This window comes from Vulpes vulpes, chromosome 12, assembly GCF_048418805.1.
Source record: "Vulpes vulpes isolate BD-2025 chromosome 12, VulVul3, whole genome shotgun sequence".
NCBI lineage: Eukaryota > Metazoa > Chordata > Mammalia > Carnivora > Canidae > Vulpes > Vulpes vulpes.
The window spans coordinates 159533388-159555799 of NC_132791.1; the positions used below are offsets into that span (position 1 = coordinate 159533388).

The following is a 22412-nucleotide window of genomic DNA, read 5'->3' on the forward strand; positions in this document are numbered from 1 at the left end:
CCCCCAGCTGCTTGCTAGGACCAAGTTCAAAGAACCGGAAGCCGTCTGGGAGTATTTCATTTCACTGCATGGCCATGGCTCTGCGCCCATTCCAACAGGACCCCAAAGGCTACACAGTCAATGAAGAAACTCTGGACGGAGCAGGAAGTCCCAGAGAGATGCTCACGCCTTCCTGTCGCAAAGAACTTAGGATGAATGTCTGGGGGGCTTCTTTTGATAATTTTCATGCACTCCTGTGTACTTTATAAAAACCCCATCGCCTCCACGCCTGCTCTAAGCCTGACCCCCCAGCCAGCACCCAGCCAACATTTTCCCGAAGGCACATTATTATAAAGAAAACCACAAGATGGTCCCAAAGTGGCATCCATTAGGTTAAGGCCCCACGTCCATAAGCCAGGCCCTGAGCCCCGGGGACGGTGCCTGCAAGCAGCTGGCACAGGCACTTCCTGGTGGGCTCTGGGAAAGGGCTCCTTGGACGGCTGCCTCGCCCATGGCAACGACGCCTATTAGTACTTTCCTTCCTCCTGCTCTTTCTCAACCCTTTAAATCCTTTCCTTTCTGCTACGTGGGATTCCGCCCAACCCATGAATCTGCTGATAAAGGCAATTAGGTCTTGAAAAATCACTGGACTGAGTTTCTGTTGTTCAAGGGCATCAGTCTGCAGACATGCCAGGGCTAAGGGAACCAACTGCCTCCAGTAGGACCCTGCATGGCCCCCCAGCTTTCACCATCAAGGACTCCCGGGCCTCCAGCAAGGCAGGAAAGCCTCTTGGGGAGGCTGGGACAGGCCCCTCCCGGCCACCCAGCAACCCGGCCAGTGCCTGCCCATCTCACTGGAGGCCGCGGCTGCACAGCGCGGGATCTGAGATGATGGGGTGCATTGTCTCATCCATGCAGAGTGTCTCGGGTCCCCCCAACCACCTGAGATGAGCAGCAGGGAGCAGGGTGAGGGTAGGGAATGCCCGTCCGTCCACTCACCGTACTGACAGCGTGGGCCCTGGAAGCCTCGAGGACAGTAGCAGAGCTGGGCTGAGCCAGGCACGCAGTGGCCGCCGTTAAAACAGAGGCCGGTGCTGCATTGGGCTACAGAGAGAGGAGAGAAGGCATGTGAGGAGGGGCTGCAGCCGAGGGGCAGCCCCAGCCCACCCACAGGACATGGCATCCTTGGGGACCCTCCCTCAGCACCCCCCATCAGGCAAGGCCTCAGGCTGGACAGGACCCGACCCTCACCCAAAGAAGCCCTCCTCCCATGAAAGCCCAGAGAGACCATCTTGAGAGCTGAGCCCCGAACCTTGTGAGTAGGGGAAGGTCTCCCAGGCCGGCAACCCTACCCTGCTGTCAGGTCACTGGTCCCAGCTCTGTGCTGTCCTGGGTCACACACTGGCCCACAACCACCAGAGCCTGAAGCCCCCTCCCCATACTTTCTTGAGGAGGCGGGGAGGGAGTCAGGGGTGGCAGGGGACTGCCCACTGCTAAAAGGAGGCTGCAGGCTTCGCTGAGGACCCCGCCCTCCTGCTCATGGCCCTGAGGGTGGCAACACCAGGCTGGTCAGCCCTAGGAAGGCCAACGCCAGTGCAGGCCAGCACAGCCTTCCCCCACACTCCACCCCACGGGCCCAGGAGGCTTCCCACTCGGGGCTCAGGGTACTAAGGGGGTGCTGAGCCCCACCTTCCCCTCCCAGCACTAGTGTACAACAGGGATGAAGCAGCTGGCCTCAGGGGTAGGGGCTCTGGGAGGGGAAGGGCAAGTCTATGGGTGAGGCAGGCAGTCCTGAGGGCCTGACAGTCCCAAACTGCCTGCTGGCCCCGTCACAGCGAGTACCCCGCCCCAGGCTGGACCACGTATGTCCAGCACCAATTTCCTGGCTCTACATACAGGAGGGCACAGCCAAGGTGGGTGGGCTGGGCCCCCACCCCGGGACCCCAGCAGCCTGGCTCCGAGTCCAGAGGCTTCAGGGGTACTCACTGGGTGAGTGGGTGCTCTGCACAGGGACCTACCCCCCACAAAAGCCTCTGGGAGCCTGGCGTGACCCTGGCGTGACCCATGGTGGGTTCAGTGACTTCCTTCATGGGTCACCAATGGCATGCCCACCAGGAGCAGGGACAGACTCAGAAGGTGGGAGGGCTGTTGGCCAGGCACCTAGGTCCAAGCAGCCCTCTGTGCCAGACACTATGCTTGATAAGGAAACAGACTCAGAGACGGACAGCACGTGGCTTCAGGTCACACAGCCAGTGAGCAGGGACCCCACCCCAGGGTTCTCTACTTAGAATCTGGGGTCAGGAGGGTCTGGCCCTTTGCGGAATGCTTCGGTCTCCCCTGTCCCATGACCAGGGCTGCTGTTCCAGTGTGGAGGGAGCATGTCCCCTTGCTTGGATCACCGTGCAGGCCAACTCAGACCTCAGGCCTCCTCCCTCCAGCCCCACACCTGCAGCCTGGGGATGTGTCTGAAAAGGGGCAGGAGTGGGGGGTTGGGGATATAACGGTGCCATAGGGGTGTGCAGGGAATGCACATGGTGACCCTGGAGTCCACCCAGGGAGCTCTGGGTAGAGAGGCCGACCCGGGGCACAGACCACATCAGTGTCCCAGATGCCGAGGGCCGGGAACCTACCTCCAGGGTCCGTGGAACCTACCCTCCCCCAGCCCCTCCCCCTCTAGCACCAGGTGCTGGTCAAAGCCACCATTACCCTCACCCTGGCTCCTACTTGCCTACTTTCTCCCTCCCGCAACTGCTGATCTTGTCCGATGGGAATAGGACACAGGGCCCCCGGCTATACACCTTCAGCAGCTCTCCACGGCCGGCACCAAGCCCCCCACACCATGAGCCCCACACACTGTGAGCCTCCCGCACCATAAGCCGGCCTGCCAGACCCCAGCTCCACTCTGGGCTGCCACCTGCCTGGACAAACTGCGCCTTCCCCAAATGTCACCTTGTCGGGGAGCCGCCTTCAGTGTCCAGACACTAGTGCCCATAGCACAGCACCCTCTCCCATTGCGGCCATGGACTACCTGAGAGCGGGCACTAGCTCCATCCTGACCACCACCTGCCGTGAACCTCGGCCTCACCGACACGCCAACACCTCCAAGCTGCCCCATGAGTGTTGCTAAATGGATCAAAGCAAGAGGGCAGTACACAGCAAGTGGAGCCAGGCCTTCCGGGGAGGGCAGAGCTGGGGTTCTCCTGGCCGGAGGGGTACATATGGCTGCACAGCCACAGAAACAAAAAGCAAGGGGCATTTCAGTGGCTCAGGGGTTGAGCATCTGCCTTTGGCTCAGGTTGTGATCCTGGGGTCTTGGGATCAAGTCCTGCATTGGGTTCCCTGCAGGGAGCCTGCTTCTCCCTTTGCCTGTGTCTCTGCCTTTCTCTGTGTGTCTCATGAATAAATAAAATCTTAAAAAAAAAAATGAAAGAAACGAAAACCAAGAAAGGCAAAGATGCATGAAGTTATGCCCCATCAGGGGGCCGTGACACTGCAGAGGGGAGCCTGGGAAGCAGAGCATCCTGGGGTCTCACCTGCACGACCCCACCTGGTAGGCCAGGCAGCAGGGCAAGGACCTGCATCCCCCATGTCAGGAGGGCGACCCTCCCACTGCCCCTTGGAGGGGACAGCAGACAGCAGACAAGCTCCCCCAGGACCCACCCGCCGGCCCTGAGGAAAGACCCAGGACGAGCGAGCCCTGGAAGACCTCACTCCTGGGCAGAGAGCTCAGCGGCCAGAGCCTGGCTTTCCAAGCAGCTCGTAGGACGCCCTCCACAAGAAACAGGGACGCCCAGGCAGGAGGAAGAACCGAGTCAGAAACTCGTGACACACGGCTGCTAACGAAGGCCAGTGGACACCTCGCCAACAGCTCAGAGATTTCCAAGTAACAAGTGTGTCTGAGAGTCACGTTAGCTAATTTGTTCACATACCTGCTGTGTCCCGGGGCCGTGGCAGGGGGTCTGCTTGGGGACCCTCCCTGGCAGGCTGTCAGCCTGGCCAGACCTGCAGTCACCAGACCCACAGGGGCCCCAGGGCAGGCAGAGGGGACCTGGACGCCCGGTGCCCACGGGGTCTGTTGCCCCAGCGGTCGAGCTCTGTGATGGCCAAGCAGGCAGAAGGAAGGCCGGGCCGGGGGAGCCATAAGGGGCTGCAGAAGCCCCCCAGGAACCACTGTGCATGCGTCTCCCCCTGCCCCAAGCCCCTGCTGGCTCCCCATGGCCCAGATGCCTTAGCAGGCAGGGCTGCTCGAGTCTTGTACATACACATTCAAGCTCTGGTCTGACATGAATCAGTGGGTTAGAAACTCAGGGGATTTGCACACGGAGTACAACCTTCTCGGGGACCTTTGCCCCGCCCAGTGTCTCCCCCACACACTGCCTGAACCTGAGCACACTCCCCAGCCACAGCAGCCCGCTCCCAGGCTGACAGGCCTCCTTGCCCATGGTCTAAACAGAGGAGAACACCGCCCTCCATAGTGGCATAACGGGCTGGTGGTGCGGGGACAGGGACCAAGCATCCCAGCTCCCCCGATCAGGCCTTCGCTTTGGGGTGAAACACGGTGGTCTACACATATCCTCAGAACCAAAGGCTGGCAGGGCCCCAAGGGGAGTCCAGTCTGCAGGACAACAGATTTGGGGAGCACAGTTCCCAGGGCAAGGGAAACACGTCTAGACTCTTCTTTCTTTCTTTACTTTTTCTTCTTAAAGATTTATTTATTTTAGAGCCTGAGCCTCCGGCACCATAAGCCGGCCTGCCAGACTGGCTGGAGAGAGCACACACGCACACATGCACATGAGTCGGGGGAGGGGTAAAGGGAGAGAATCTCCAACAGAGTCCGTACTAATCATGGAGCCCGACGCAGGGCTCAAGCTCACGACCCTGAGATTATGACCTGAGCTGAAACCACGAGTCAGATGCTGAACCGACTGAGCCACCCAGGTGCCCCTGGACATCTTCTGTGGCTTCCTAATGCCAGCCCTCAAGCAAACCCTGCTGCAGGCAACAGGAGCGGCACCTGTCCTGGGACAGCCACTCCTCTGCAAGGCTTGGGTTTCTGGGCAGGAAGCCCAGGTCACATCCCTGGAATGGCCACTCGGCTGAGCCCATGGCCTCCCTTCTTCTCCTCCCCAAGCAGCTACCTGCTGGACAGCTGAGTGGCCTGAGGCGGGACAGGTGTGATCCAGGGAGATCAGTTTCTCCTGGTCTGCCTGGCCGCCCACCTGCAGGCTCTGAACACATGGCCAAGGTCACCAAGTGTCAGCCTCCTCAAGGCTAGCGCTGCAAACGAGCTCTATTCCTGGGCACCTCTGCCAAAGCGGCCCTGACACCCCACACTCATTCTGCAGCTCAAGTAGGCCAGGGCTGGAAGGGTCAACTAGACCCAAGACCAAGTTCCTCCTCGCGTGGTTTCTTCCAGCTGTGGGACTCCTGTGGACTTCCCGTGTAGAAGCCTCTGGGTCCAGTCCTCTCTCTGCAGTGAGGGCTGGGCCCAGGAGCAGGGGAGCCCCATTCCTCCGCCAGCTCCAGAGGAGGGGCATGCTTGTCTGTTGGCTGGGGCTGAAGTCACATCCTGACCAGGCCTGCAGGTGACCCCAGCCCCTCCCTGCACCCAACACAGAATTTTCAGGATGGAGCCTGGGAGAGGCCTCTCTGGGAAGCAGTTCCTCCACTGTCACTTGGGATCACCCCAGCACCAAGACATGTGGTGGATGTGGGGCCCAATAAAACCGCCCACGGGAGCTCCCAGGGTGGGCCTGGCTCTCGGGAATCTCAGGTAGCCAGATGGAACGCAGCCAACGAATCTGACGACAGCTGGTCCCCAGCTGCCAGACCCAGCAAAGGAAGAGGTGACACCAGCATGGGGCACAGCCCTGTCCGTGGCCAAAGCCCCCCAGGCTAGCCAGAGACAGGTTTTGTGTCTCCCAGAGATACTCTCCTAGGGCTGCCGGGACACAGGGCAGGCACACACAGCAGGGTGGGACCCAAAGAGGACACACCGGCCCCCAATGCTTCTCCTGCAGCAACCAGCCTGGGAAACCAGCACCAGGCAGTCAGCCGGACCCGGCACAAAGCACCTCTGTCCACCATCATGGAGGCATTTAGGGGTTGAAACAATGCTGAGTGGGGGAAAGCCAGATGAAGGGGATGGTGGTGAGGACAATGCTGGGCCCAGGCCCCCACAGGGCAGCTAGACCAGCACTGTGGCTTGAGTGGTCCTCACCTCATCGACCAGGCCACAGAGCAGCATTTCCTAAACCTCATCCAAGGTGCTGGTCAGGCCGCCTGTGAGTGACCAGGAGTGGGAACCACAGCACCCACCTCACAGCAAAGCGAGGCTACAGATGGAGATCACTTCCCTGAGGGCCCAGGGGACAGGACAGGCCCAGGTCCTGCCCACTTGGTCCCTCTGTCCCTATTCTGCCACTGAACCTGCTGGCCTTCTACCCAATGCTAGCTGATGGCTAGAGACCTGGACTCCATGCCCCCACCCCAAACTCCCCTCGTGCCAGACCCTTGCTGCAGTGGGGGACTTGCTCTAGCACCTCCCAAGGAAGAGCCAAGCCAGCACCTGCCCAAGGCCCAGGGACTCTGAGACAGGGCTCCCCGTGGCCATGCACTGCCTGGGCTGGAAGACAGGGGAGCAGGGGAAGGGGAGGGCACCTGCTCAGTGTGAATGTCGTGGGGCTGCAACAGGACATGTGAGCACATCTGTGCATGTGTGCATGTGGGCGTGCAGGCACACACACAGGTGTGAGCTCTGCACACACACATGAGTGAGCAGGCACGTGGTATACACATATGCATGTGAGCATGAGCACGTGTGTAGAGAGCATGTGTGTGCACGAGTGAGCCTGTGCATGAGCACATGTGTATGGGCATATCTGAGGGTGAGCACGTCAGTATATGTGAGACCATCCACATGTAAGCATGTGTACTTGTGTGCACATGTGTGCATCAGTGTGAGCATGAACCATGTGTGTGTGTGTGCACGTGTGTGTATGTGTGTGTGAAGTGGGTGAGCTCGCCTGGGTGGACAGCATGCTGGCCCAGTGTACGAGTGTGCATGTGTGCAAACGTGCAAATGTGCCAGGCATAGTACTGTGTGAGTCTAACTACACCGTCCAGAGAGGGCATCCTAGGGGCTCAGGGGTCATGGCACAACATGTACACCCCTAGCAACTGTGTGCGCAGTTATGTCCACAACAACGCCAGCTCTGCAAACTCCCACACTGGGCGCAGGGCTGACCCGCGGCCAGAACGGAAAAGGAAAAGTGACCAGAGCAGCAGGAAGGCAGAGGGCGGCCGTCCCCAGGCCCCAGGGCAGCCTTCCTGCCGCTCCTTCCCGCAGCCACAGGATCACAGGGGAGACGGTGCGTCCTAGGAGGGAGGGAGATCTGAAGGGCAAGCCCGCCAGGTGGGCAGCAGCCTGGGCTTGTCCCCTTAAGGAACCCCACAGCCCGTCCCCAGCTCCTGTGGCAACACACCGTGTCGGTCCCTCCCCTACTCACATGAAGCCCTCCCAGGCCACAGATTTCTTCCAGCTGGCCTGGCATCCCCGGGGCAGGAGGAGGCACGCATGACCGAGACAGGCCGGGCAGCCCACAGAGAAAGCTCTGGGCAGCCACACTGCAGCGTCCTCCCCAGGCCGTGGTCTCCACTGAGACTGCCCTACACACCCCGGGCACACATGGGGTCCTGAGAACCCAGCCACAGCCACGCTGTCCAGACCCAGTTCCCACTCCTTCACACACATCTAGAACCAACGACTTCTCACTGTGCCCCGCGACCCACCAGGACCAGCCCTGAGGTGGCTCCTGACAACCCTGCTTTGCCTCTATACTCCCCTCCCTGAGGGGACTGTGTCCCTCCCCCCAGGCAGACCTGTCCTCACGAGGGCCCCAGGGCCTCAGAAAGTGACCCCGTTGGGAAACAGTCTTTATGGGGGAGCTCACATTGGGGAGACCCAGGACACACAGACCGGCCACCAGCCAGCGAGCACCCAGGCCTCGGGGGAAAGCTCGGCGCAGCAAGAAGGGTCCCTGGACCATACACCTGGACCATACACCTCCACCCCCAGAGGGTAGCTACTTCGAGCCCCGCCCAGCCCCACCAGGCCTGAGGCCTCTAACCCCACCTCAGCCTTCCCCACAGCCTTCCCCACCCCCGCATGGCTCACAGGCCAGCACAGAAGTGCTCCAGGGCGTCCTGCATCTGCTGCCATAGGACAGCCATTCCGAGGAGGAAGGGCCCATCCCAGCGTCTGCTACCCCCACCCTACCGGGCCTGAGCCCATGCACAGCACCCTGCCGTCCCTGCGCAAATGTTTGTGGGGCCTGATAGAGAGCTGCCCAGCGTGTGCTTTAGGGACACTTTATTTTTTCGACTTTCTTGTATCTTTTCATTCTTTTTAAAGAAAGAATTGGTCTGGAAAATACTACATAGTCCTTCTCAGGAATCCGCAGGACATGTGAGCATGTTAAGTGCTCTGAGAAGTCCTGCAACAATAGAAACTGCTTGACTGTGCTTTATGCACAGCTTCCCAGTTGACAGAGCCCCTTCCTACTCGACATCGCTGGTGCAGCTCCTGGCACTTACTCAGGCTCTGTCTCTGCATCCCGTGGCCCCCTCAGATGGCTGGAGCTCAGCCGGCACAGGAGAGTCAGAGCCGGGAGCCACAGACCATCTTCTGGGCACCCCACCCCTGGGTGGATCATGTCAGGGTCTGCAGGCAGCAGCCTGTGGGGGTAGAGCTGCTCTAGGCCAGACCCCCACCTGCACAGACGGCCCCCTCTTGGCTGAGGTGGGGCAGGACCCAGGGCATTGGGGGATCCAGGCAAAATCTGCAGCCCACTGAGGCAGACGTGGAATTGAGAGTGCCGCTGGGCAGAAATCTGGGCCCCCAACAGCAGACGGGGCCAGTGCCCAGCTGCCCCTGGGGCACATGTGTACCATGCAGACCTCAGGAAGCCCCCAGTCACCAGGCAATGCTGCCCCACCCAGCTAGCACTGTTCCTTTTCCGTCACCTCCAGGTCACAAACACTGCTAAGCAGGTCTCTGAGAAATCACAGTGGCCATTAGAAGCTTCCTGTCATTCTCACCCAGCATGACGTCTTCTCCTCACTCCCACACAAACCCACAGGGTCCTGCACGTGGCTTCGTGTCCAGGTCACACGAAGCAAGAACATGACCCTCAGCTGGTGGGGGCTGGGGCTGGCGGCAGCTTGGAGGCTGCCCCCTTCCTACCGTGGGCTCCCTCGGTCTCCCCTGACCTCAAACAGCCTGGCCTGGGACGGGGGGACAGTACTGGCCAGGACCAGAGGAATGGCACAGGGATGGGGCACAGCAATGGACACAGCGGCAAAGCCAGAGAATCCCGACCCCTAGGCCCCTGGGGAGGAAGTGGGCACCTTTCCTCAGTGGGGGCCCAGCTCCTCGGCCCGGCTCACATTTGGGGGCTCAGAGGGCCCCGACCCAGCCTCCAGCCCCGGCACCCACAGGCAAGCCAGCGAGAAGGGGGCCAAGGGCAGCCACCCCAGACTGTCCCCTGACTGAACAGATGGGGCTTCCCAGGGGCTCCGGGCACCTGCTCACCCCCCAACAGGGTCATAGTGTGACTGCTCAGCTCACAACAGGAAGCCCCCTCCCCGTGCTCAGCCCACCTTCTCGGCCACAGCCACACCACGGGGCTCCAGCAAGCACTCCTACTTTCCTCTGCTGCCCCCTCCCTCCACATTTCCTCCTGTTCTTAGGGCCCCAGCCAGCTCCCTGAGCGCTCCACCCCACAGCCCTGCTGGCCTGCCCTGCCCCAGCCCCTGTCACATCAGCATCTGCTAGCAACCAGCCTCCCTGTCAGATCCAAGCACCCATGGGCAGACACTGGCCCCGCAGGGCCCCCCAAATCCCCGGAGCTAGCGGCAGCTGAGCGACAGCCATCCTGGGAGGGTGGGGGGCAGGGTCCCAGGCTCAGGCTCTGCCCCACATGAGCCTCACATCCCCCCTCCCCTTCACGTGCCACTGACCCAGACATGGGGGAACAAGTGGGTGTCCCAAGAGGCCGGATCACAGGCCTTTTCCTGGAGCATTCAAAGAAACAGATGAACTCCAAATACATAAATAAGTAAATCGCGTATTAAAAGTGTCTTCTTGGGCAGCCCGGGTGGCTCAGCAGTTTAGCACCGCCTTTGGCCCAAGGCGTGATCCTGGAGACCCGGGATTGAGTCCCATCTTGGGCTCCCTGCGTGGAGCCTGCTTCTCCCTCTGCCTGTGTCTCTGCCTCTCTCTCTCTCTCATGAATAAATAAATAAAATCTTAAAAAAAAAAAAAATGAAAGTGTCTTCTTAAAAACAAATGATCAAGAAAGCCAAAGCCTCAAGTTCAGGACACAGATGAAGACCCTGTCCATGTCTCCAGGCCAACATGACAACCTGGGCACCCAAGGCCCCAAGGCCAGGCCCTGTGGCCAAGACGCCCCCATTTCCGCACCACCACAGCCCTGCCCCCAGCCCAGCTCCTCTACTTCTGCCAGGCCAAGGGCTGCTTGAGGCCCCACCTGCCACCGACCTCCCTGCCCCCAGCGCCACACGGCCCCCTCCTGATAGCTGGCCAGGCCAACACAGAGCCACCTCGTCCTTCCTGGCCACCAGCTCAGACAGGCAGAGCCGTGGGCCAGGCCAGAAGCTCAGGCCAAGCCAGGCTGCAAAGGAGAGACTGTCCCGGCCCGTGTGCCTGGGCTGAAATCAGCCTTCCCTCCCTCAAAAGCCAGCATTTGGGCCCTGTGTCCAACCTGGCTCCCAGGGTCTGGCTGGGCCTCGAGCCCTGCCACTCCTCCTCAGCCCTGCCCCTGGGATGGTCACTCTAAGACACAGGTGAAACCAAGGGTCATCAGAGCCCAGCTCAGGAGCATGACCCTGTCCCTAGGTTCCCTTCCCCTTGCCCGTGAGAGCACACGCTCACCCCCCCAGCCCCAGAGGCCAAGCCAGAGGTCCCCCGACCCCAGGCCGGCCATGTCATTGTGCATCCACATCCCTTCCCAGGTGTAAAACACCATGCTCACCACACCCGGCCCGAGCCTCCTCTCCCCACCCCCATCATTTAGTAGGTTACTAGGCAGGCCCGAGGGGCCCCATCTCACAGCAGAAACCACAGCCCCCCGGGTTTGACCTCTACCCTGCACCCCACTCAACAGATCCCTTTGTTTGCCTAGGAGCCCGAAGCAGGGAACACACACCAGCATGATCAGAGAGCGTGGGGAGGAGGGCTGCTGCCACCAGCATCTAGGCACCCACCCTGTCCCCTGACATCCTCCTGCCCACGGGGAAAGCCAGAGCTGCTTCCTTCTCCCCTTCCCTCCTGCTCCCTTCCTGGGGAGGATTATTCATTTCCTTTCCCAGAAAAACAGCACCAGCATCCTTCTCTTCCCCTTTTCCCACTGGAGTTCGTGTAAAACTGTCTGCCCCTAATCAGCAGCTCCCATGTTTCCTGTGTGTGGAGGGACTCAGGAGCGGAGAGACAGGCAGGAGCCAAGCTCCCATCCCAGCACGGGCGACCTGGTACCCCAGGCACCCCCACTGCGCGGCCCCACCCCTCATCTCATGTCAGGGGTGCCATGTCACTCTCTCAGGGGAGGCCAGACTCTGGGACAACCTCTGCAGGGAAGGGGTGCTCTCACCTCTTACCTATCAGCCCCAACTGCCCATCCACCTGTGCTATACCCACCTTCAGGCCACCTGTCCCCATACCCACCCTCAAGCCACCTGTGCCCACACCCACAGGCCAGGAGCAGCTTCCCAAATACTCCCTGCAGCCAGATCCCACAGCTGTAAGCCCCGTTTAGTTTATGAAGCAGAGGCTTCAGAGTGAGGCTCACCCTCCCTCCTGCATCCATCAGGAACCCCCACCCCCCCAAGGGAGGCAGCAACAAACCCCCATGAAGTAAATGGGGAGACTGAGCCCAGGCTGCCAGCACAGGAGGCAGGACAGGAGCCAGGAGCCCGATACCCAGCCATGGGCCCTCCTGGGAACAGAGAGCCACAGGACCCCAGGGCAGGGCATGGCCGTGGCAAGGCAAGCTGGTGAGGGACTCCAAGACATGACCCCGAAGAGGTGTCTGAGCCCACAGACACCAGTGTATGGCACCCCCTCTTGATGCCAGACATCCGGGCCCTGCAGACAGGCCCCACCCTCAGCCCAGAGCCCCTAGCCCCAGCCCTCTGTCCTTGGCCCCTGCCCATATCAGCCTGTGCAGTTCATGGCTCCTGTCTTTTATGATTCTGTTTCAACAGCTCCAGGGGGCAGAGTGGGGGATGCATGGCCCCAACAGCTCCTCACGCTGTGACCAGTGCCACCAAATGCAGGAATGGGGCCTGCATCCCACCACTGCCAGGGACAGGCCCTTAACACGTGGCCTCTTCTGAGGCAGCAATTTCGTGTCGGGGAAGGGACACTCACGGGACAGGCAGCCCTGCTCGCCTGGCTGCTGGCTCCACCCTGGGCAGCACCTGAACACGGTCTGGGCCTCCATGGCATACACCTGCCTGTAGCCTGTGTAGTAGATGGTTCTAGAAAAGAAGGGAGACAGCAAACATTTACTGCAGACGCTATTTCTCTCCATCCTCGAGGATTCTCTGACTGTCCCAGAGCAGAGCCCACCCGCATGAACAGGGGCAGCAAGACAAGTGACTGCCCTGGCCAGCTCTGCCCCAGGGCAGGGTGCCACCCCATTCCCCCTCCATCCCCACTGTGAGCCCAGCTCCAAGCTGGCATCAGGATGGGCACAGCACCCCACATCTGGCTCTCATCACCAGGCCAGATTTGAGGGCTTGCGGTCAGCCCAAAGTGTCCAGCTTAGAGCGGCTTCCTGGGTGCCCAGTGCTGAGCAGGCTGTGCCAGGGGTGGTACCAATCCAGACCTGGGCTCAGTCCACCCAGGTACCAAGGAGGCAGACAGCAGGACACCTGTAGCGTAGGCGAGCCCCCACATACACACCAAGGAGTGCAGGCTGGGGACAGGGAGAGGCACCGGGGGCAGCAGCACCAGGACCACGCAGCACCAAGGTCAGAGGGGAGCAGGTGCAAGGGCTGCTCAGAGGAGAAAAGCCCAGGTGCCCTGGGTCCAAGGCTGGTTCCTGCTCAGGGTGGGAGCGGATCCCACGATGGCCGAGCAGAGAGAGGCAGAGTCCCAGGCAGGAGCTGGAGGGGGATCCTCCAAATACAGATCCAGCCAGTCAGCAGCCTGGCACAGGGAGTAGCCACCGGAAGGCATCGTCGAAGCCAGAAAGAGACCCGCTCACCCAGGGGCTGCCCCAGACCACCTTCACTGCTGGGCCACTCGGGGCCACCCTCTGCCCCTTTGCAGGCAGTCGGTGGCACCAGCCTCCAACCAGCTTCTTTGCATGTCACCAGCTGCACGGCAGGCTGGGTGGCTCTGATGGAGCCAACGTCCAGGGGCTCACCTCCCTCAGCCGTGAACTTGGAGCCAAAGCTGATGCTGGAGGGAGGCAGAGGGCGCCTCAGTCCCACACAGACACCCCCGCCCCCACTGGTGGCTGCACACACCCCCAGGCTCCCATACCCCAGTTCTATCTCAGCTGGGCCTCAGATTGTGGAAGAGTCTCTGCCTTCCAGAAAGCTCCATCCCCCTTCTTCAGAGAGCGAGTTACAACAGCTGTGCCATCTGACCACGTCCCACATCCAAGGGCTGGTGTCCTCACAAGAAGGGACCCATCACAGACACACTGGAGAGGGCCACGCAGCCGCCGCGGCAGACTGGGGAGAGGCTGCGGAGCGCCGTGTCACCACCACCACCGGAGACCGGGGGTGGGGAGGCCTGGGACACAGGGAACGAGCCACACCCACAGCTGGGCCTGGGACCCCCAGCACCCAGAACTGGCAGAGGAGCCCCCTGCCCCCGTTCATCACCGTTGTCACAGCGGCAACAGAACTAACACAGGACTCCACGCCCAGTCCCCGCCTCCATGGCTGTGAGGTCCCTGTGTCCCCAGGACAGGGCTGGTCACGGGCTGTGTGTGGAGGCAGGAAGCCGGGCAAGGGGATCAGAGAGAGCACAGTCACAGGACAGAGGAGGGCGATGAGCCGAGGCCACCCACAGCCTCAGACGCAGCAGCCCTGCCCTACCACAGTCTGTAGGAACAGGGACCGGGGCCCGGCCAACGGCCAAGGGGTCAAGGACCCTTGAGCCCCAGGAGTGGCCCTCGGGCCTGGACTGCTGTTTCCAGGGAACTAAACACCCTCCTGCCAGGTGGGGCTCACCAGGGGAGCCGTGGGAAACCCAGGGCCACGCTGGGGACCAGGACCTCACAAACAACGCCACCTCCCGGAAGCGTGAGTTCATGCGCGTGCACTGCACACAGCAGCTCAGGAGAGCTTTGCAAACACCACCTTGGCAGGACATGAAACCACTTGCCCGGAAAGAAACCCACCACTTCAGTGGACAGTATTTGGCAGAGCAAACCGTGTTGCAGCCCTTCCACTGTAAATATTTACCCTTCGCCGGGGGCTACGTGCTGCTCCTCGCGGTCACCCGGATGAGGGAGCCGACCAGCCCCCTGTCACCTACCCCACCCTCACAAGTCAGAGACCCTCCAAGACAGCTGGTGGGCCTACTACCCCTCTGCCCCCAAGAGCTGACCCCTCACTCCCCCACAGCCTACATGGGACAGCTCACAGGACACCTTCCATGGGCTCCGGTCACCACACAGAGCTGGCTCACAGCAGGGCCTGGGGCATAGGGGGGCTGGGGTACCATCCCCTGGGCCGCAGGACAGGAGATCCGGGGATGGACCCGGAAGGACGGGTTCCTTGTGGGTTCCTGGCTCCTCCAAGCACGCTCTCCTCTTCCCTTTGCACGGACTGCACCCCCCAAAAGGCAAGGGGCCTTTCATGCAGCCAGGCAGGGGGGGCTCCTGAGGCCTACCCCAGACTGTACTGGCTGGTGGTCTGTCAGGGAGACGCTCCTGATGTGCTAGGAGAGCCGACCTCTGGCCCCCAGGCTGGCAGGTGGGGGGTGAGGGGCAGGGGGCAGGGCCGGCCTCCCAGGGAAGCCAGAGCCTCTGTGAATTCCTGAAGGATGAAGGGGAGCCTGCCAGCCAGAGGCCACAGCTTCAACAGCCACTGGAGGAACATCTGGATGAGGCATTCGGCAACTGCCCACAGCCAGCACGCTGGGCTCAGCTGCAGCATCACAGGACGGGACATGACCCATTAGCAGGCAGGAGCCCCACGGAAGGGAAGTGAAACGGGGCCTAGAAAGTTCTGGGAGCAGGTCACAGGACACCCCGCAGGACAGAGAGGTGGTGAGACAGCTCTCGTTCACATGGAGTGGAGGGCCGTGGGCTGGAAGGAACCCCACTACACCCCAGGCCAGGCATACTGGGCAGCCACCTGCCCCCCCAGGTCAGGGACCCAAACTGTTCCTGCTGAACTCGAAGGGAGGGTCCCAGAACCCGTTTGTATGGGGTCCCTCCCGAGGCTTCCCAAGAGACCCCGACACGGAACAGAGACTCCAGGCCCACCCCACACTGGCAGGAAGCCTGGCAGAGACCCTGCAGCCCCAGCCCCACATCATAGGGCAGCAAGCCCACCCAGGCAGGGGGACTTTCCTCCCAGGGCCTCAGACATCCCACCAGGATGCGGACGGCACCCAGATGCTTTGGAAACGCTGCTGCCACCCCACCCCGGCCAGCCTAGGGACCAGGGACAGGGAAACTGGGGAACAGTTGGCCCAGGTGGCCTCCTTGGCACAGCCACCCACCCAACTCTCCGACCCTGGAGCCACAGGGCTCCGGGCAGCTTCCACTGTGAGTGGTCGGGGGGACATAGCCCAGGAGTGGACACTGCACAGGTGGGAAGGCCCAGAGGACACCCTGCAGAGTCCATCTCTGGGGGAAGCATGAGGACAGCTGTCTTCCTCCTCCACGGGGCTTCTCAACATCAGCCCCTCGACCTTGGAGCAGGACCCTTCGAGGCTGCAGGGCCATCCTGAGCACCAGAGGATGTGGAACAGTGTCCCTGCCTCACCTGCTCATTCAGCACCCTGCCCCTCAGCTCACCTAGGGCAATGGACATGTCCCACTGTCCCCAGGCAGCAGCAAGGTCCCAGGGAGGGAGCTTGTGCTCCACACAGTGACACCATGCAGGCCACCCTCAAGGCTACGCTGCGAGCTGGACAGCACACCCCATCTGCAGCCCAAGTCCCCCTTCCCCACACCTAAGCCAGGAGTAGCGCAGCTTCCAGCCAGGGGAGTCACCAAGCTGAGGCCCCCACCACCACCACCCAGCTTTGCAATCACCCAGATTCCAGAGCCTGAGTCTATAAAAAGAGGAGAGGTATGCAAAGGCACTCCTTAATTTGATCTTGAAATAAAGTCTTGAGCAATAAAAGGTTTCACACTGGCTCTTCTGGGAATGAGGCCCAGGGGTTCGGCCACAAAAGTCCCGAAGAACTCAGCAGGCTGGGCACCATGCTGTTCCCCTCTCATCCGGTCAAACCCCCTCAGGGGTCCCCGGCTCCCCTACTGGATCCCTGCCTTCCTCAGAGTACCCCTCCCACAGGGTCCCCTCCTCCCAGCAGGGCCCCCACTGCACAGCAATGCCTCATTCTGGGAGTGGCCCGGTGGGGGCACGAGAGGCCTTGACATCAGACGCAGGACAGTGGGAAGGGGTGCCAGAGGCCTGGAGATGAGGACAGCCCCCTACCCCAGCCATCCGGCTCCCACTCCACACCTGGGGACCCTGGCACATACCTCCGCTCGTGGCCGACACACCAGGCCTGCCGCCCGCAGCCCGGCTTCCATACGGGCACAGTTCGGCTGAAAGCCTGCACACAGGGCTGGCGGCGGCCCACCAAGGTCAGCTCCTGCTCGGCACACACGTGGGGCCTGGGACAGAGGACAGGTGGTCAGCGCCCCAGCCACCACAGACAACAGGCAGCAGTCCTCGTGCACGCCCACTCCGGGGCATGGAGTCATCCAGGGTGAGGCTCAGACCAGCCAGGCCCTACAGCTTCCCACCCCACGCCCCCCTACCACAGGGCTGCAGGAGGCTCAGAGTCTGGGACCTCAGAGGAAGAGGAAGGGTGGCTACAGGGTCACATCTGAGCATCCTCCATGAAGGGCCCCCCGCTGCCCACAGTGTTACTGCCAAGACCCCAACGTATACACACTGCTGCCCCCTTGAGCAGGGACAGTGACATCGTGACTCCCATCCTAGGTCCCAGATTCCCCAGCCACTCCCTGGCCTCATGCTGGGCACACAGCTGGGTAGGTGTGGAAAGGAGGGGAGCATCCAGGGAGCATGGCATGGGGGGCACAGTGGGGGCCCTGTGACTTCAGTGGTTCTGCTGCATCCTTGAACCCCTGCAGACGGACAAGTGGACAGGAGTGTGCCACACTCAGGAAGAAGATAGTTGAGAGACAGAAAGGGCCCAGCCCTGCTCCAGGAGGGGAGGGAGGGGTGCAGCCTGCCCCAGGCATGCCCTGATTCAGGGAGGGTGGTAATCACACAGGCAGATTTCCAGGGAGCAGGCAAAGCTTTGAAAAGTTTGTGAAACCAGACAGACGCCTCTGAGGAAGGGGATGGTCTCCTCTGAGGACCCCCTCCCTTCCTGGCCCTGCTCAAACCACAGTCGCATGGGCCCACTGACACCTCGAGGCTCACACAGCAGCCCCCAAGGCTCATCCCCTCCGGCCCCCACTCCCTCAGGGACTCCTCCCCAGGGACTGCCCCCCACCCCACCCCCTGTCCCAGGCCTGCAGAGCCGCCTGGCTCTCCCAGCGGGAGCTTTCTCCTGAAAACAGCTGCAGCCTTGCCGGTTCTCCACTGGCCTCACAGGAACGGGGGTGAGTGCTAGCACGGTCTCCTCTGGGCAGTTCCCAGCCCTTCCCAAGCATAACCTTGGCCAGCTTCTCCATTTGCAGAGTGGAGGAGGTTGGGGGGGCGGGGAACAGACACAGAGATCTGAGGGTTAGCCCAAGTGGCAGTCGGCTCCTGATTCCCATCTGGGGAGGGAAGGCCGACTACAAAGTGAACACAGCTCGGTCGGACATCTGCTCGCCGGCAGAGGGGCTCCTAGAGGCTGGTAGCCTTGCCTGCAGCTGAGGTGAAGGTGGGCATGAGAAGCGTCCCTCCGGGGTGGGCCCCAGAGTGAGGAGGTGAGGATGGGAAACCAGGGCAGCCTCGCCCAGCTGGGGAAGGCCAGCTGCTCATACCCCCCTGTCCAGGAGGGCTAGGCTATGGAGAAGTGTCTCTCTCCATCAGGTCTGTTCTCACAGGCTCCCCTTCTGAGCCCCACAGTGGGCCTCTGAACACACATCACCCTGGCCTGGGTGCAGTACTCGAGCCTGGGACCCTGCAGCCTCAGACCACTGCCAGCTGGAGCTCCAGGGGGTGGGGACACCGTCTCCCTGACCCAACTCTGCTCCCACAGCCCAGCCAGCAGCCTTGGGCCAGCCCTGCATCACTCCAGGCCCCAGGAAGGAAAGCCAACCACTCTTCCAACAGAAATTCACTTTATGGGCACAAATAAGTAAAGACAGGCTGCAGGGTTTTGAATCTGGACATGGTCAGCCAGTGGGAGCCAAAGAAGCAGCCACAGGCACTCCTACAGCTCTACAACGGCCCCCTGAGCACCTGTGAGTCAGCGGGATCCCCCGCCATGGCACCCCTCTTCTCTATGCTTCCCCCAGAGGCTCAACAGGTGGTTCAGGAACCCGGACACAGGGGATGGGGATGCCTGCACCAGAACCTGCAGGCTCATCGGCTTTCCCCCAAGGAAAAGATGGCAGGGAACACAGGATCAGCATGGACAAAACATGTTCTGGGGCCCTGGCTGTTCTCTGGGCCCCCTCCCCTGCTCCTCTGGGGTACAAGGAGCAAAGAGAAAATTCTGGTTCCAGCTTCCCCATCTCTGCAGTCCAGCTGAACAGTGATCTCCCCCACGCAGTCAGCCGGGCAGCAGGGCCCACTGTCACCCCACAGCATGTCGGGGCACACACCAGGGGTGTCAGAGACAATCAGACAGTAGAGCACTGGAGGGTGTACTCCTGGGTGTCACAAAACTCGACATGCCTGGGGCAGTCTGAGAATAGAAACCTCACAAGAAATAGGGATTCAGGCCCCCAGAGGGGCAGCCACCCCTGCCACGTGGAGGCTCCCTGAGGAGGAAGGGAGAGGGGAGAGGAGGCTTTGAGGAAAGCATGGAGCAGAAAAAGGATGTCCCAGGCAACCCACTTGCCCAGGCTGGCTAGAGGCCTTCTGGAGCCACAGGGGTGCAGGCCAAACAGGCCTGTGGCTCCACCCCTCGGGGCTCAGGAAAGGGGGCCCAGGCCGGGGACAAGCAGTCTCCACAAGCACATGGGGCAGAAGCCCCCTCTGAAGGAGGAGGCCTCTGTCCTCACGGGCTAAGCAGCTGCCCACCTGGCCAGCACTTGGAACCCCCGCCAGTCTGGGCCTCGGGAAGTCCCCAGCTAACCATGCAAAGGGCAGAGTGCAGTGGCAGGCTGAGTTGCCAGACAGCCACTGTGAGAATCCTTCTGAGGCTGCAGCTTCCCTTGGACAAACTAACCCAGGGGGATCACAGCGAAGAAAGGTGTCCAGCAGGAGTCACATGGAGAGTCAGGATTCAAGCCACTCACGTTTCTAGATGCAAAGGCTTCCTTTTCTGTTGAAAAGGCCGCAAGGAAATCTTCCCGCTTGGGGCAAAGCAAGACCCAGGGTGGAGATCCTGGGGCAAGGACTTGCCCTCCCCCAGCCGTGCCTAGAGGTGACCATCGCACCACCAGGTGCTGGGCAGGGGTCCCTAACCAGGTCACCTGCCCCTCTGCAACCTTGGGCCACCTGTCAGCATGGGACAGGCCCCAGGCCCAGCACCCCGCAGGAGCCCTGGGGGTGGGGGCCACCAGCAGGTGCCCCCCCTCCTCTTCCCTGGCTCACTTTGGTACCAGTCTTCCTTTGAGGCCGGCACAAGGATTGATGTGCTGTTTCAGAGAGACCGCTAAGCGGCCCGTTGGGGAATCATCTTTCAAAACTGAATTCATCTGAGCTGGCTCCCTGACCCTCTCTTCCTGCCCATTCTGGTGCCGAATTCCTTCCCCGGCTCGCAGCCCCAGCACGCACGTGTTTAACACATAAACCAAGTCCAGGGGCCCCCTGTCTGGGCGCACCCCGCCCCTGCAAGGCCCCCCCACCCCCGGCCCCGGGAGGCCTGCTTTGGAAGGAAGTGAGAAGGGGCTGCTTCCTTCCTGCGTTCTCGGGGCCAGGAGCCAGGAGCCAGGAGCCAGACCCTGCCCGCCAGGACCCCGACTGCAGCGCAGCTTCGCCCAGAGCGCGGGCGCGCGTTATGAAGGAGGAGGACGCCGGTCCGGGAAGGAGGGGGCGGCCCCGCTCCCGGGACCCCCAGACCCAAGCCCGACCCTCCCCAGGTGCTGCAGAGCGCCCAACCTGGTCGGGGCCGTGGGGACAAAGCTGCCCGGGGGCCCCGCCGGCCAGCGGCGCCCTCCCCTCCCGCTACTCACAGGCCGGGGTGCAGGCGGAGCAGGGCGCCCGCCGGCTCCGCGGGGAGCAGCAGCGCCAGGGCCAGGACCACCGCGCACCCCGCCGCCCGCGCCTCCGGGAGGCCCGGCATCGTGCCCGCCGCCCCGCGCCGGCTCCCCGCGCCGGCCCCGCTCACTGGAGGCCCTGCCGGGCCCTGGGAGCCGCCGCCTCCGCGTGCGCCATGGCCCCGGGGCGCGCAGGTGCCCCCGCCGAGCCCCAGGCCGCCGCAGGTGCCGAGGGTCCGGCTTCCCGCCCGGCCCGCGCCCGCGTCCCGCGACTCTGCGCGCCCGGCCCGGTCGCCGGAGGCCCGCCCGCCCTCGCCACGCCCCCGGCCCGGACCCCCGCCCCGCCCCGCCCCGCCCCGCCCCGCCCCGCCCGCCGCGAGGCCCCGCCCCCAGGCTGCGCGCTCCTGCCGCCCCGGGGCGACCGACCTGCGGGACCTCGGGCCCAGGCGCCGGCCTTCAGACCTCTCATCTCCGGACCTTCAAGATTCCGCGACGCTGCATCCATTGTCATCCCCGTGCCCCCTCCCCTCCCTGGCCAGGCTGAGGGTGGAGGGGGTGTCGCCTCCGCTGCGCCCCCGACCCCCCCCCCCCGTGTCCCTCTGGACACTCCTCCCCGGGCCCCTGAGCTGTTGGTCCCCGGCCTCGCCCTGGACATTTTTACACGGTGCAGGGCGCTCCCGCTCGGTCGGGTCCCAGCAGCCGGCGGCCTGCAGTCAGGGGTGCCCTGCCCCCAGAGGCCATCTGGGGCAGGAGTCTCCCTTTATTTCCCTCCCTTTAAACCTGGTTTGGGGGCAGCTCCGGTGGCGCAGCGGTTTAACGCCGCCTGCAGCCCAAGGTGTGATCCTGGAGACTGGGGATGAGTCCCACGTTGGGCTCCCTGCATGGAGCCTGCTTCTCCCTCTGCCTGTGTCTCTGCATCTCTCTCTCTCTGTGTGTCTCTCATGAATAAATAAATAAAAATCTCACGATCCTGGAGGCCTGGGATCGAATCCCACGTCGGGCTCCCGGTACATGGAGCCTGCTTCTCCCTCTGCCTGTGTCTCTGCCTCTCTATCTCTCTGTGACTATCATAAATAAATAAAAATTTTAAAAAAAATTTAAAAAATAAATAAAAATCTTTAAAAATAATAAACCTGGTTTGGGGGCGCCTGGCCAGCTCAGTCAGTAGAGTGAGTGACTTTTGCTCTTTGGGTCCTGAGTTCAAGCCTATGCTGGGCATAGGGATTACTTTAAAAAATAACCAACCAACCTGGTTTGAGTTTGGAATTCACTTACTCCAGAGGTGAGGACCAGGCGTTCTGGGGTCCGAGGGGTCAGGGGATCCCTGGGGTACGGTTTTTGAAGAGCAGGGAAAGGTGTGCAGAACCAGGCACCCTGTCAGCCACGCACTGCGGAGGGAGAGCTGTGGCCAGGCCCAGTGCAGAGGCCAGCCCATGGTGAGGCCCATCTTCCAAGCCAGCAAGCTCTCTTTCTTCGTCCACCACTTCATGTCCTCTGAGCCACTGGCCCTGTCTTGCCCTCATACAAAAGCACAGGGACTCTGGCTGGGAGGGGCTTTGGAGGAGGGAGCACCAGCATCCAGAAGCAATCGGGGAGTAGTAATGCTCCCACACTGACCACTCGGAGTCCTCCACACCCCCTGGAAACTTATAGTCACCTGGGACTGGGGCAGCCAAGCCAGCCCTGCTGCCTCCCGCTGTGCAGATGGACAACCTGAGGTCAGTGTGGGGAGCAGCACCACCAAGTGACCCAGCTTATAAACTGCAGATGTGACAACAGAGCACACAGGGGTCAAACTCTGGGCACCTTGGGGAAACCCCCTACTCTGCTACCTATAAATCTGAGAAAACCACTGAGGCACAGAGATGGAGGCCAGCCAGC

General features: G+C 61.9%; 1 protein-coding gene across 5 annotated transcripts in view; it reads right to left on the minus strand.

The window, feature by feature from the left end:
- Positions 1 to 20783, minus strand: part of MEGF6 (multiple EGF like domains 6) — an 86648-nt gene extending 65865 nt beyond the window's left edge. For 4 of the 5 annotated variants that reach the window (XR_011996014.1, XM_072731083.1, XM_072731085.1 and 1 more), the window contains exons 1-4: positions 20508 to 20782; positions 16740 to 16874; positions 12428 to 12537; positions 979 to 1083 (exon numbers count right to left, since the gene is read on the minus strand). Coding sequence is in view for 4 of the 5 variants with exons in the window: in XM_072731083.1 (XP_072587184.1) it covers positions 979 to 1083; positions 12428 to 12537; positions 16740 to 16874; positions 20508 to 20617 (460 nt within the window). In the remaining variant the exon portion in view is untranslated. Of the gene's footprint in view, positions 1 to 978; positions 1084 to 12427; positions 12538 to 16739; positions 16875 to 20507 lie in introns of all 5 variants that reach the window. The other variant, XM_026005143.2, reaches the window with a different exon arrangement.
- Positions 20784 to 22412: the final 1629 nt, after the last annotated feature.